This window comes from Salvia hispanica, chromosome 3, assembly GCF_029641045.1.
Source record: "Salvia hispanica isolate PSC_SH4W2 chromosome 3, Shi_PSC_v1, whole genome shotgun sequence".
In the NCBI taxonomy this organism is placed as follows: Eukaryota; Viridiplantae; Streptophyta; class Magnoliopsida; order Lamiales; family Lamiaceae; genus Salvia; species Salvia hispanica.
This window is the reverse complement of record NC_142694.1, coordinates 21,547,428-21,562,118: the sequence shown is the minus strand read 5'-3', so window position 1 is coordinate 21,562,118 and position 14,691 is coordinate 21,547,428. Positions and strand designations below refer to the sequence as shown.

Genomic DNA, 14,691 nt, shown 5'->3' with positions numbered 1-14,691 from the left:
TAGAAAGTTGGCCCACAAAATCTAAAAAAGCGGCATAATCGCCCGGTCGGGCGTTTTTCACATGCCAAAATGCCTGGCCCGGGCGTTTTCGCTGTCCCCGGGCGATTTTCACAAGCAAAACGCCCGGTCGGGCGTTTTTCCCGAAGCTCTCGGCCTTCTCTGCGCGACTTCCGTAAAACCACCATAACTCCCTCATTCGGACTCCGATTGGGATGTGCAAGATACCCACGCGAAGCTGTTTCCAAGACGAAGACAATGGTGGTAGTTTCATAGCTTTCGGATGTAATCTCAATAGGACGATTTCCAGTTGAATCCAACTGTAGTTGAAATCCTTGACGCACGGCTTCCATGATCGTATCACCAATAGAATGAAGATCAATGCCTCAGGAAACTATAGTCGCAATGGTGGCGAGATGTACGATGGGAGAGTTTTGATACACATGTGGCGTCCGACATTCGTCTCAAGTCTAGAAAGCCGCGAAGAGGAAGGGCAAGGCCTCTACACCTTCTTCCTCTACACAAAATCAACCTCAGCTAGATCAAGCATAAAATATGTCGAAGCGATGTTGTGGTACAAAAAAAGGTTTCACAATGCATTTCATGTTTAGAAGTATTAAATATTCCCTCCGTCCTACTTTAGGAGTCTCGATTTACCATTTTTTGATGTCCCACTTTAGGAGTCCCAGTTGAAATATTTCATAAATGGTAATAGATCTCACATTCTACTAATCTTTTTCCACTAACATTTTATTATAAAATTAATATATAAAAGTAGGACTCACATTCCAATATAGGGCTGGCAATTTTTGGCACGACACGATAACACGACACGAACTCGCACGAAATTAATGGGTATGTGTCAAAGCTTATTGGGTTCGTGTCCTTATCGTGTCGACATGTTAACGACACGAAAACTTCGTGTCGTGTTCGTGTTACGCGTTAAGAAATAATATTAATATATTATAATATTATTATTTTATTATTTATTTTAAAATTTTATAATTAAAATTTAAAATTTAATATTAGAAATAATATTAATATATTATAATATTTTTATTATGTCGTGTCATATATGTGTTGTTATCGTATCGTGTTGACCCGAAATGGTTCGTGTCGTTAATGGGTTCATGTCGTGTTCGTGTCTGAGAATAGCGGGTCGTGTTCGTGTTCATGTTTGGAGTTTTCTTAACGAGTCGTGTTCGTGTTTATTGTTATCTTGTCGTGTCATTATCGTGTCGACACCCTATTCCAATATCTTTTTCACCAACTTTTCTTTATATTTCTCAATACTCGTGTCAGACTCAAATTAGATTCCTAAAGTGGAACAGACTCAAATTAGACTCCTAAAGTGGGAGAGTAACATTTTAAGTAACATTTGAGTAACATTTGAAGTAACATTTAAATAGTAACATGTTTAGAGAGAGGATTAAAGAACACGCTATTGTATTGATTGAGTCTGATAATAATTCTATTCAATGATGATCCCTTTAAATAGGGATGAAATATGATGTGCATGGTAAATAGTTTCAAAGGAAAGTGAATCACTCTATTCTATTTACAATGTTCATTCAATCCTTGATTTAAGAGATTGATACTCTTTCCTTTAGAACAAGTTGTAGTTACCATTACCTTTCTTCACTCATTATACATTTCTATATAATTCCACCACAAAAATGTAGAATTGGCAAGATAGTTAAAGTTAGCAAACCCCTGTATAGCTGCACATCGTTTATCAGCACCATGTACCATCAATGCTCGCCCGTTTCCGCGTGCCTGCGCCTCCACCGTACACTTGCATCATCCATCGCATTTAGCCATCTCTAGCGGAAAATTGCATGTGATGGACAAAATAGACGAGATACAATCTTTAAATTCTGAAAGGGGCAGCTTCTGGGCCGCAAGCAAACCGTTGCAGTTCAATCTTAGCCACCCTTCCCCGTCACACTGAAAATTTTGGCACTGGCTTTACTGAGAAAGCAAACCAGAGGTTTCACGGAATATGAGGAGCATTCTTTGGGGGACGGGCGGATGATGGCATCCGGTGCAGAGCTCTTGAGGATTCTGGTTTCAGCCTCTTACTTGGCATCTCTTGCAGAGATCTGCACCACAGATTTAAACAAACACGCATCGACGATGCAAAACAGTAAAGTTATCATATGGTACATGTCACACAGACCATTGCAGAATCCAAAATTTACCTAAATAATACTACTATCTCTGTCCCATAAAAACAGAGTATTTTCATTTTGGTCTGTCCCTTAAATATAGAAACTTTCTTAACTTTCTATTTTAGGCAATGGACACCCCACAATCCACTAAACACTACTTCCACTATTTTTTCTTCATCTCTCTTACTTGACCCATTTTTCTCTCTCTATCTCTCTTATTTTACCAATTGTCCATTCAAACTCGTGCCGTTTCAAAAGTTTCTATTTTTCAAGGATGGAGGTAGTATTATCTATCTAAAACTTCAGATGATTCTCAAATATAACCCGAATAGGCAATGGAATAATAAAACATCCTCAAGAAGAACATCAGTTCACCTTGGAGAAGCCTGGCGCTTGTGAGGATACTGACTGAACATGGATTTCACAGCACCAAGAGCTTTCTCAGCAGCCTAAAATAAAATGTTTTTCAGATATAAATCAAAAGAGAAACGGTTCCCAGATAAATAAATATGACTATAAAAATACAATATGTGAGTTCTGAGGAAAATAGAATACCTTAGCTTTAGCTTCATCCCATGTTAAGCCAGTTCCCTTGCCCAATACTTGCCCATCAATTTCAACCTAAATTGACAAAAGGGAGAATAGCTAGAATCACCTATCTGCTGACTTTGACCACCTCCTATTTTTGGGTAAAGGGAAGAATTCTTCTTACATCCTATCTAAATCAGCAATTTAAACAAAATAACAAAAAAAAATCTAGATCGAGCAACACCTTCCAAATAAGCCATAAGCCATAATTAAAATAATTCAGTTCAACGATAAAATTTCTGAATACTGAAACCACAAGAAGCTTTGTTCAATCAGCACGCTTAAGAATATCGATACTAGCACATCAAAGAGCAATTAAGACCAGTGAGGGAGAAACTTTGAATCAGAACCAAGGCACCCTAACATCTTCAGGAGTCGAAGAAGTTAGGAAGCTGAGCTGACCACACCAGAGACTGTATTCAGAATTTAAACAACTAATGAAATTAAACCATGTAAATCAGCAACTCTAGGAAATATAAGCATATAAACTTGCAGGAAGTCTAATCTGAACAAATAAACAGCACATATAAGCCACATGAGTGCATTAAAACAGTACTTGACATTGGAAAAGTGAAGAGGACTGCATATCTATAGGTGTTGAGTCTATTGACTTGTGACAAAAAAAAAACATCAAAACAAAAGACTGCATATCTATAGGTATTGAAACAGTACTTGACATTGGAAACAGTACTTGACATTGGAAACAGTACTCACATATAAACTTGCAGGAAGTCTAATCTGAACAAATAAACAGCACATATAACCCACATGAGTGCATTGAAACAGTACTTGACATTGGAAAAGTGAAGAGGACTGCATATCTATAGGTGTTGAGTCTATTGACTTGTGACAAAAAAAAAAACATCAAAACAAAAGACTGCATATCTATAGGTATTGAGTCTATTGACTTGTGACAAAAAAAACATCAAAACAAAAGACGAAGTTTTTGTTTCAAGAATAACAGGACATTTTCTTATGCATATATTGACCAAACAGGATGGAAAATACTAACCTCGGCATACACTTCATTTTTCTGGCCCCAATGAGCTGAAAACTGAGATTGAGTTTGATAAGCTACACTAAGGCCTTCCATCATGCACTGAAGAATTGAGACAAAAAGTTGTAGTGCATGAGCTTCATGATAACCCTCATGGAAAGATGGAAACGATAAGACATGTTACATTTTTATGCTTACTAATTCTTTAAGAGCAGATATTGAGTTTGTTGACTTCTTGGAGATCTCAATTCTCGGGTCTAGAATCCTTGGGGACACTGATGTTCTTGAGGGTGTAGCCTCACGTGAACTAACACCATCATTGATATAATTGTCTTGCAGTTTACCCAGACTAATCCCGCTTACAGGCATGTTGCTGGAATCATGATTAAGCTGGGACAAGTATTTATCTGAAAAAAAGTTTGCAGAACTCTAGTAAGATCTACAACAATCTAATTATGCCTCCAATTTGAGATTATGATTGCAAAATGAAATCCAACAAAAGTAACTCTGAAATTCAAGAATACAGACAAACTTCCCCATCAAGGCTTATCATCAGATAATCTGAAAGGGAATAATTAGCCCCAATTTTGAGCAGAAATTGGAAAAACATGGAAAACCACATTTTGAGTGACTTAAAGAGACTGAGTACCCACCCAAGTTCTTAGTCCATAACCAAAAAAAAGCAAGAGATGGGAACACTGGGTGCTAAAGAATTATAGGTACATCTATCACAGGCATGTAGCCTGATGGCATTGCTCAACCATGTACTGGGGTTCAATCCCCCTTCCCATCCCCAAACTAAAAAGAGAAAAAAAGGTAGAACGATAAAGGATCTCTTTTTCAAACTTAAAGACCAGGTATACGGTCTCTGAATGTGAAAATTATTGAAGACACGCAAAATAAAAAATGTATTCATCAGCTCAAACACTAAGGATCAGTGTTCTACACCTTCAACATTTTTCATGCTCTGCAAGCAATTAAGTATGACTGAATGAATTTAACCATCAGGGAGCCAAAAGTTGGTACGTTACCAGCCAAATAGAAAAGAGATCCTTCTGCAGCATGACATTGTGCTTCCCTCCTTGTTCTACCAATTCCTTCGCCAATTTTTTGACCTGCAAAGAAAACCTGCAGAAGACCACATATAATACAATCTCATTGGACTTCACCCACAAAACAAGAGAGAGTGAAATATGAAAGAAAGAGACAGACAGATCAACAGGTAATTAGGTATATAGGCATATATACATATACAGAGAGAGGCTGAGGAAGGAAGCACTAGTATGAATACTCATCCTCTTCAGTTTCCAGTTGATATCTTTAGAAGCAAGATGCAACAAACAAAGCCAACTATCAGTCTGAATCTCACCTCCATAAAGAACTGTAGTTCTGTGCCCGGTGCTAAAGTATGCTTGAACTCCACCTAAAGTAATTGTGACAACCATCTACCCGATATGAGAGTTTGGACCATAAAAATGCAAAACAAAAGATCAAGAGATGTTTCACCTTTGTTCCAGACTTGAAAGCAATGTCCAGTAAAACTGCAGCAGAAGTTGCACTTGATGGATCAATTTGTCCGGCTTCAAGATCAAGATCCTTGTATGCTGAAGACATTTGAGCGACAAGACTATCCTCATCTTGAAAATCAGAATATGTGTCATTACTACTAATGCTGTTGAATACAGTTAAAATAAGCAACTGGTTTGAACTAGAAGCATGTGTGACTAGGAAAACATTTATCCACACTATCCCAAAGAGTATATATCTATAGAAAGCTTTCTGCCAAATGCCTGGTTTCTTGGACAATTTTTTCAGGGCGCTGACTTACCAGAAATAGAACGAAAATCAGGCAGTGGTCCATTCAGTCTTAAATGGTCTTGTTGTGGGAGTTCCTGAATGTGTGCAACATCTATATCATATTCGTTTACTCATCACCGGTAAAAATTATTCAGATTTCCATACTCTCTGTAAAGGTATAAAGAAGGGTGAAAGGAAAACCAATTACCTCCTCCGGCAGCCTCTGGTTCTCATGAACCCTGGCAGGCGGGAAGGAAGTTTGCACTTCATGGAGAAAGGTTGACTTACGAGCCCGATTATTGTCAATTTGAAGAGCCTCAGCATTGAACTCCAGAGGTGGTGGCACCTGGTTCAATTGTCTCAGGGTCATCTCCTCTTCAGGGGGAAACCAACCTTGTGGGTGAGCTCTTGGTAAGGGTGCCTGCCCAGGCGGCCGTGCAGGAAACTGATTTTCATTTGGAGGCTGTTCTCTCATGTCTTGACCGTGTTGCAAAATAAGCAGTCTCCTCCTAGTGTCAGGATCTAATTCAGATTCTGGTACCTCACCTTCTTCCCTTGCAGGAGAACTGTGCAGTGTAGTTTCAACTTGCCCAGATCCAGCTGATGGTGTTCTTAACAATTTTGCGAGCTGAGGTAATTGCTTACTTGGCAGAGGCATTGCTGGCCCTTGTGAAGTTGGTGGATGAACTGCAAAAGACGTTGAAGGTGTGGCAAACTGGAGAGCTGAGGCTATTCTTGGGTCTAAGTTCATCACAGAATTAGGAGCAGTTGAAGAAGCTAACATTGCCTCCTGAAAGTTCAACACTTGCAGATTTAAGGAACTATAGACTCGATGTCAATTAAAAATATGTATATCCATAAGAAACATGGCTAACAAAAACGGAAGTGCCAGCAGCAAGGTAATATGCCTAGGAAGCTCAAGATCTAGAAATTAAAAAATACAATAAAAATAGTTTGATTCCTAGAAAGAGACATTTCACCTTCAGTCTCCTTTCCACCTCAGCATCTGCCATTCCATCAAAGCCAACTGAATCCTTGTTGAAATTAGAAGCCAATGGATCATCCTAAGCATTTTTAATAAAAAGTATATGCTGCTCAGTATATTGGGAGCTATGTAAAATCAAGAAAAAATACAGTCTTTGTCTTGTGATAGAACCTCAGAAACCAAGTAGCTTCCAACATCAGGTACAGGAGGCAAGTTCTTGATATCATCTTCATATGCAACTTCAGAAATTCTTTGCATTATGCCATCATCAAACTCTCTGCCATAAACATACTGAGTCAAATCCTATAGATGGAATAGTAAGCAAATCTAAGAAAACAAACCAAATAAGAGATACTTACTTAAAAAAACCACCTCTGACATTGCAAGCTACATTTCTTGCCACACAGAGCACAGGGATAGTGTTGTTACCCTGCACGTAATTAGTTTTAAAGCAATTTAGCAAAAGCACTAGGTCACTTCACCAGGAAGTAAAGTATTTCAGTAGGAATTAATTACTTCAGCTTGAGGAGAAAAATAGGGTGTAAATGCAGGAACAACATGCACTCTCTGTTGATCTTGCTCATCCCACACTTTTAGACGGTCATCAATTACCAAGGCCATCTTAGGATGGCAGTTTCCATCTTGAAAAACGTGGAACAATGACTTCTTGCAACCTGTACACAGGTCAATGGATAGTCACATCATCTTAGATGAATCTCACTGAAACTTGAAGTTAAGGCTACAGTTTGTCGGGCTTTACCTGACTTGACACACACAATGCGGTCCAAAATCTCCCTTGGGTTTATCAAATTTGATCCCGGATCAAGAAGTCTCCACATTTCTAAGGCATAGTCTTTTTCTGCCATAGTGCAAACAAAAACCTCAAATCGCTTTCGGCCTTTAGCAATCAAGTAGGTTTTAAGATCCTCCCATGCAGGTCTTAATCTCACAAGAACACTTGTATCACGTATCTGCAGCAGTTAAAAGAGTCTTTTATAAGAAATCTAGAAAGATTGTGCTGCTGCACTTACTCCCTCACTAAGGGGGAAAACAGGCACACAAAAATGAACCCTTGCATTATGGCCAGAAAAAATGAAGGTGTATTTTACCAGTGGATTAATGCGAGTAAGAACAATATTTTTATCTTGTAGCCGGATAAGTGGACGAACAATTGTTTGTTGGTTGTCTGACAAAGCGAGAACCACCTCAGACTCTGACCTGATTACCTTCCCATTATCTACTACCTGATCACTTTCTGCATATTGCTTCAAAACATATTTATCATCCTGATAACGTTTAATCTCTGCTATCATGCTAGCAATACGATGTGGATCAGTCTCGCCATTTATTTTTCGTTGCAGTGACTCTATCCTATCCTCAAACGATCGCAATGTATTTGCAACTATCAATGTTTCATCAAGATCAAACACAATGCCAAGGCATCTGAGATTTAGCATAGCAAGGGAAGAATTGTACAGACTTGATGCCACATTGAACCCCCAAAAACAAGGGGTCTGTGCGTAGTTTCTTGAATGCATGGCAACCAAATGAAACTGCTCTCTCCCAATAGATGCCACCGCCGTCTGAAAATCAAAAGATGAAAATCAAGTATTGTTAGCACATGGTATTCAAAGTAGGGCACCTCTCTGATTGAAAATGGCACACACAATATTAAGTTATGAAAAAAGAGAAAAGAAGTTTGTTCTCAACTAGCCATTGTTTGGAAGCAGGTAGGATTTGGAGAAAAATGTTCCAGAAATTTCCAGAATTTCTCAGTTTCTAAAACTGGGATGGGAATGAGAGATTCTGGGATTTATTCACATACCCTCCTGATTATATCCAAATTAATCCATATTCTCCTTAATTAGATCCAAATCGATTCATATTCTCCTTAATTAGATCCAAATCAATCCATATAATTTAATTTAGAGAGATCCAAATCAATCCCTGTAACTACCGGTCCTTTCTCATTCTTGGTCTTTTCTCATTCTTGAATCAGTACATTTAACACTCCAAAATTGATAGCTTTCCAAATGTTTATACTCCATTAGGCTAACAAAATAGAAATATTGGGGATCTCTTAGTAGTCAAATATTCATAAATAGAATTTTATTGATTAATTGAATTAAATCAAATGAGTGTCTGTTTTCAATCGTTTTCTTTTTGGGTAAAATACCTTGTTCTGTCTAAGGCAGGTGGCGTGCATAACAGCAAGAGGTGATGAATCCACATTCTTGGCCGTAGATTCCAATTTGAAGCATATTCCGGCTGAGTTTACAGTGTGTAGCACAGCGAGTGGCGGACATCGCTCACTCGGCGGCGAGAAATGGGAGACGCGAATCTCCCGAATCTCCTCCGCCTTAAACAACGCTGCGAAGCCTTCTTGCGGCTGCAACTCAGCCCCTCCCAGCAATCTCTCCCCTTCATACACCACCACCGGTTTTCCATACATTTATTCACCCTAAATTAATCTTTAAAGCAGAGAAATTAGAGAGATGTGTAATGAATCAAATAAAATCGAATTTTTTCAGTCAATTTCCCCAATTTCCAACATACAAAACAAAAATTGATATTTCAATAGTGCATGTCCAGATATATAGATCGGTTGGTGGCGGTGGGAAGGAATTAGGGTTTTCGAATCAAGATTTGGGCGGCCTACGACTATGGCTGAATTCCTGATTTTGAGAAATTTATCAGATTTTAGGTATAGGACTGTGCGTGACGACTCTTGAGAAAACCCTAGATTCCAAAGCTTTAGAGCACTCCCAATGGAGTTCCCTAAAAACTCCCTTATTTCTCCCTAACTCCTGCCACATCAGCGCCACATCAGCACCAAAATTTATCCCCAGTTTTTAGCCAAGTGCTACATTGGTTTCTCCCTTATTTCTCCCTTATTTCTCCCTAACTCAACATTTCATTTTTACATCATTATTTTTTATATTATTTAATTTTCCCTACAAATGTATTTAATAAATAGACTAATAATGAACAATTCATCGTTGTATTAATCATTGGAAAATATAATACAACGAGAAAAAAAAAACTACAAATAAAAAACGCAAATAAACAAAGATTTAAAAAAAAAAAATCTAAGACGGAGGGGCCGGAGGGGCGTCGGGATCGAGCCCCAGCGTACTCTGCAGGTGTTGGATGCATTTCCAGAGGGCCGCCTTTTCTTCAGGGGTCCCGCCGCCGGTGAAGTACAGCGTGTACATCTGGGTCAGATTGGCGACATTGCTCGAATAAGTGGCTTTTTCTAAGTCGATGACGGATTCCGACGCGACTTCCGACGTTGCGCCCTTCCCCTTCCGCCTCCCCTTCGCCTTCTTCACTCCCTCCGGGCGCTCGTGCGGACCATCCCCACTCAAGTCGATGTGGGCCGCGCTCCCCTCGCTCTCCGAAACGCTAAGTCGCGAGCGCACCGATTTCCCGTGCAGCGCGTCGTGCATTCCCGTCCGGAATTTGGGGAGATCCTTCAGCTTATCGTAGATGTTCCAATACTTGAAGCCCTTCGTCGACAAGTACTGGCTACTATACATCCGGATGGCCTCATCTCGGACCATGTGCTCGTTCTGGCCACTCGTCATGTGAGTCATCAAGTTAGAATAAATACCGTTGAAGTGCCCGCAGTCCCTCATGAGGCGCTCCCAATGCCGACGGATCGCCTCGCTGCCATGGTCCTTCATTGAGGCAGTCTTGTGGCTCCTGTACTTCGCGGCAATCCGCTCCCAGAATATGATCTCAGTCTGGTAGTTGCTGCGCTCCGCGTCCTGTGACGTGTCCGCCCAGCAGTCGGCTATCAGCTCGGACTCTTGCAGAGTGTAAGTAGTCCTTACCCGCTTCGGCCTCTCATCGGAACCCGTATCAGTCGCAGCCGACGACGCCGGCGCCTTCCCCCTCCCGCTCCTAGAAGGCGGCTCGGTGGGCGTTTCTTCCACCTCGAAGTCCTCCGCGCTCAGTGTCGCGGCCTGAGATTCTTGGTCGCCTGGGGTTGATCCGGGGGTGTCGAACTGGGGCCGATACACATCGTCGGCTGGAAAGGGCATTCTGCCGGCAGAGTTGAAGTACGGAGAAAGTCTCCGCGCCGGAGGAGTCTGCAAAGGAGACGGACCCCCGTATGGAAGTTGGCCGGGAGGAGAACCCATCGCCAACAACGACTGCATCCACTGCTCGTTTGCTTCATCCGTGTTGGGAATTTGTGAACTCGACTCTTTCCCCTTACCCTTATCCTTACCCGATCGGGAACTTTTCTTCCAAAAGCTCATAATTTTGATGAAAATTGAAGATTGGGAGAAGAGATTGAAAATGGAGAGAATGAAGATTGTGGGTGATGAATGGAGGAAGTGGAGGAAATATTTATAGGGGTGGAATGTAAAATAGCCGTTGGGTTCAAAAAAAAAAAAAAAAAATTTTAATTATCGCCGATTATCGCCGAGCGTCGCCACAGTGGCCGGCGATCGCTCGGCGATAATCCGGCGTTAGAACGCCACTCGGCGAAGCAACGGCAACATTATCGCCGAATTATCGCCGACTTCGCCACAATGGCCGGCGATAATTCGGCGATAACCGGCGATTTATCGCCGAGAATTCGCCACCTCCATTGGGAATGCTCTTACAGTCTTCTATGTCAACAACACCTATATTTGAAGGGTTTGCCTCTACGGGGAAGGATCCTTAACACGTCGTCGTTTCAATCAAATTCAGTGCAAAATTCTCTTTTTGGGTTATTTTTCCTTGTCAGGCGTGATTCATGATTTGGTAATATACATTTTTTTTACCCTCTTTCTAACTCATCTTAGGGCTTATTTCCATTTTCTAATGCTACATCAGCAGATTCATCTCATAGATATATATAAATCATAAATAAAAGTTAAAATAAAACATAAATATTGATTTTGAATATTTAATGCTTTTTTTGTCTTTATGTAGGGGAGATATTTCTTTTTAGCATGAGATTTAAGAAAAATTATTTTAAATGAGTTAAATAAATAAATAATAATATAAAAAAGAAAAAGGTAGAAAGATAAAGAAAGAATAGAGTAAGACAAAGTAAGAGAGGATAAATATAGTACTCCCTCCATCCCACAAAAGATGTCACACTTGTGGGACGGCATGGGATTTTAGAAGGTTTTATTTTATGTGTTAAATGAAGAGAGAAAATATTATTTTTATATTCATGTGAGAGAGAATTTTTTCCAAAAATGGACTTGTGACATTTTTGTTGGACAAACTAAAAAGGAAAGTGTGACATCTTTTGAAGGACGGAGGGAATATTATTGTTTTTGCCATAAATAAAAAGACACAACTACTATAGAACAACCCAAAAAAAAATACGACTCAACTACAGAGGGACGGTGGGAGCACTAAACACAAAAATAAAACATCAACAATATATAATTAAAAGGAATATTAGTTTCTAATACCATAAACTTTGGCCAAAATTTGGTATATCCCATGAACTTTAAAATTAGTCTAGAATATCACAAATTTTGCACTTGTTTGGTATTTTTCAAACTGACCAAAATGTATTTTCATTAAAATCTTATTTTACGTGGGAAACCGTAATACATTTTATGATATTTTAAACCACTTTTTAAGTTCATAACAAGTATGATAAAAAGTCACGTAGAAAACCATATTTATTCTAAATTGTGTCAAGTATGATAAAAAAAAAAAAAAGGGTCTCGTAAGTTAGTCAAATATGTAAAAGACATGCCGTGAAAAATACCAAACAAAATGCAAAGTTTGTGATATTTTAGACCAATTTTAAAATTTATAGAAAATACCAAACTTTAACCGAAGTTTATCATTTTAAAGACCAATTAATATCCCTAACTAAAAATATACTAATATAAAATTCAACAGTATAATACATCATATATAATAGATAGATAAATCTATACATAAGAGTTATGATCATAACATAAATATCATTATAAATCATTTATTTAATTTATTTTGTGTTCATTTAAGAATCGCTTATTATATTTAATTTTTTCTCATTTTTATGAAAGGTGTGCTTTTTTTTTTGGTATGAATTCAAGGTATTTAATACTCCCTCCATCCCGCTTTAACAGTCCCATTGACTTTTCTGCCTTCTTTTTGTAAAAATGATAAAAAATAGTTAAAGAGGTGAAATGGTAAATTAAGGGAGAGAATAATATAGAGAAGAGTTTTATCTACATTATTGTCTCTCTTACTTTACCGTTTCTCCACTTTAATTATTTTTTATTATTTTTATAAAAAGATGGCAGAAAAGTCAATGAGACTGCTAAAATGGAACGGAGGGAGTAGGACCGTCGTTCAAAAATAAGAGTTTGACTGGCATGAATTTTAAAAATTATTTAATTTTATAAAGAAAACTAGTTTCCTCCGTTCAAATGCACGGACTTCTAATCACTAACTAAGGAGTATATAACAAAAGTTTAGAATTGAAAATTTTAAGAACATATCAAAAAAGTTTGGTGCATGTGCATCCATACATATTTCCGATATATACTTAAAATTTGAATTGAAACATGTGACTATGCATAGCAAAAATTAAAGTAAAAAAAAATATTAATATGTTAATTTTGTCTAAGTTCTTTGTAATAATACTAAAAATCCAAATTAAAATATTTATACTTTTCCATCTATCATATCATGTCAATCTCAAGATTGTTTGAGCATTCTTAATGAAACCTAGATCCAGGTCTCAAGTCCCCTCCATATTATTATTGCCTTAATTTTCGGAGCAGGCTACAACTTTTATCACTATCTATTAAAGTTACATTATTTATAACTACAAGCTATTTTAGTCGTAAAAATAGAAAATGTTGAGCAATTATAATACGAAATATTTATTTTTAACTCAAGAATTATAAATTACTATAAACTAGATTAAAAAGTTTGATCAAAATGAGAATATCAAAATAAGATCTCCACTTCCCAATTCCCAACATAAAATTATAAATTTTATAAACTTAAAACAAAAAAATGAAAATGAGAAAATCAAAATGAATCTCCACTTCCTAGTTCCTAACATAAAATTGTGGGACTTTGCACGCTCCCCTCCCTCTCCCTCTTCCTCTTCTTCATTTCTTCTTCTAGGATCTAAATTTCAAATACAAAAAAATTGAAATCACGGTCAGGGTCCGGCCCGTGCACCTGCAACGCTGGGACGGGCCACAACCGGGCATGGCCCTAGCACCAACAACGCTGTGACGTGACTCAACCGGGCGTGGCTCCGGGCCACTCCTCCATCCCCAGGCTCGGTCAGGCCGCGTCTCCTCCCCTCCAACTCGCTAGGCTATGGGCCATAATCAAGGTACGGTCCGACCCACCGCATTATTGATGTTCTTAGAGATTGGTTTGAATTGAGTTATTCAGCTTATGGACTATTTAAACCTTGAATAACCTCATCTCCAACTAATACTATAAATCACACTATCCATTCTAAAAATATATTCAAAATCGTTGCCTCCTCAAATCTTTTAAAGTGTTTTAGAGACGAGCGAATTATAAAAAACAAATATAGAAAACAAAGTAAAATCACGGAACACAAAATAAATCTCTCAATTACTTCAACCATTAAATTGACTTCTAGATATTAAATATGTTAATAAGTTTTCAACATTAAAATGTTGAAATTAAATTAAAAAAAATATTATCATAATTATTTAAGGGACCGTCAATTTAGGTTTCCAGCAACGAATAAAATAAATCTTCATGTCTATAGATAAAGCCATAAATTAATTTGATGAAATCATAATTATTAAAGCGCATAAAAAATAGAGTAGTTCTGATCTTCCAAGTTTTACAATTATTTTTTGTAATGCATTTAAAGGAAATCTATATGTACTATACAACATTCTATAAACGTTACAGTACTGCCTATACAATTAAATAATTACGACACAACAAAATTGCACAACATTACACAACAAATTATTGAAAGAAAAGCCGTTTAAAATTCAAACCCCATCCATGATAGCTCAACGGCAACATTGAACATGAAATAAATATTACTCCTACTCCGCATCTTTTATATATATATATATATATATATGATCATATCATAACCCCTGAATCACATGATAACTCTATAACCAAATCTGGACCACACATATTTGATAATCTTGTGATTGAGATTCAAACTTAAATTTATTTCATAAAAA

General features: G+C 37.9%; 1 protein-coding gene across 2 annotated transcripts; it reads right to left on the bottom strand.

Annotated features, from left to right (window-relative positions):
• Positions 1-1,426: 1,426 nt before the first annotated feature.
• On the bottom strand, positions 1,427-9,289 carry LOC125214319 (RNA polymerase II C-terminal domain phosphatase-like 1). 2 transcript variants are annotated; one of them, XM_048115295.2, is made up of 17 exons: positions 8,712-9,289; positions 7,645-8,118; positions 7,296-7,506; positions 7,052-7,209; positions 6,895-6,965; positions 6,707-6,812; positions 6,531-6,614; positions 5,759-6,340; positions 5,582-5,645; positions 5,260-5,390; positions 5,123-5,176; positions 4,785-4,881; positions 3,952-4,160; positions 3,769-3,855; positions 2,724-2,789; positions 2,544-2,617; positions 1,427-2,099 (listed from the first exon to the last, which is right to left on the bottom strand). In XM_048115295.2, exons 1-17 carry the CDS (start codon positions 8,985-8,987, stop codon positions 1,991-1,993), a joined length of 2,853 nt encoding a protein of 950 aa, XP_047971252.1. In that variant the 5' UTR covers positions 8,988-9,289; the 3' UTR covers positions 1,427-1,990. The 2 variants fall into 2 exon arrangements, with proteins under 2 accessions (XP_047971252.1, XP_047971253.1); XM_048115296.2 differs by lacking the exons at positions 1,427-2,099; positions 2,544-2,617; positions 2,724-2,789; positions 3,769-3,855; positions 5,123-5,176 and having other exon boundaries at positions 4,008-4,160; positions 4,785-4,868.
• Positions 9,290-14,691: the final 5,402 nt, after the last annotated feature.

Coding starts and splice junctions, on each gene's coding strand:
- LOC125214319 (XM_048115295.2), bottom strand. CDS start 8,987: ATGTATGGAAAACCGGTGGTGGTGTATGAAGGGGAGAGATTGCTGGGA. Junction 8,119..8,711: donor CCTGCCTTAGACAGAACAAG/GTATTTTACCCA, acceptor TTTGATTTTCAG/ACGGCGGTGGCATCTATTGG. Junction 4,161..4,784: donor ATCTCTTTTCTATTTGGCTG/GTAACGTACCAA, acceptor ACTTTTTTTCAG/ATAAATACTTGTCCCAGCTT.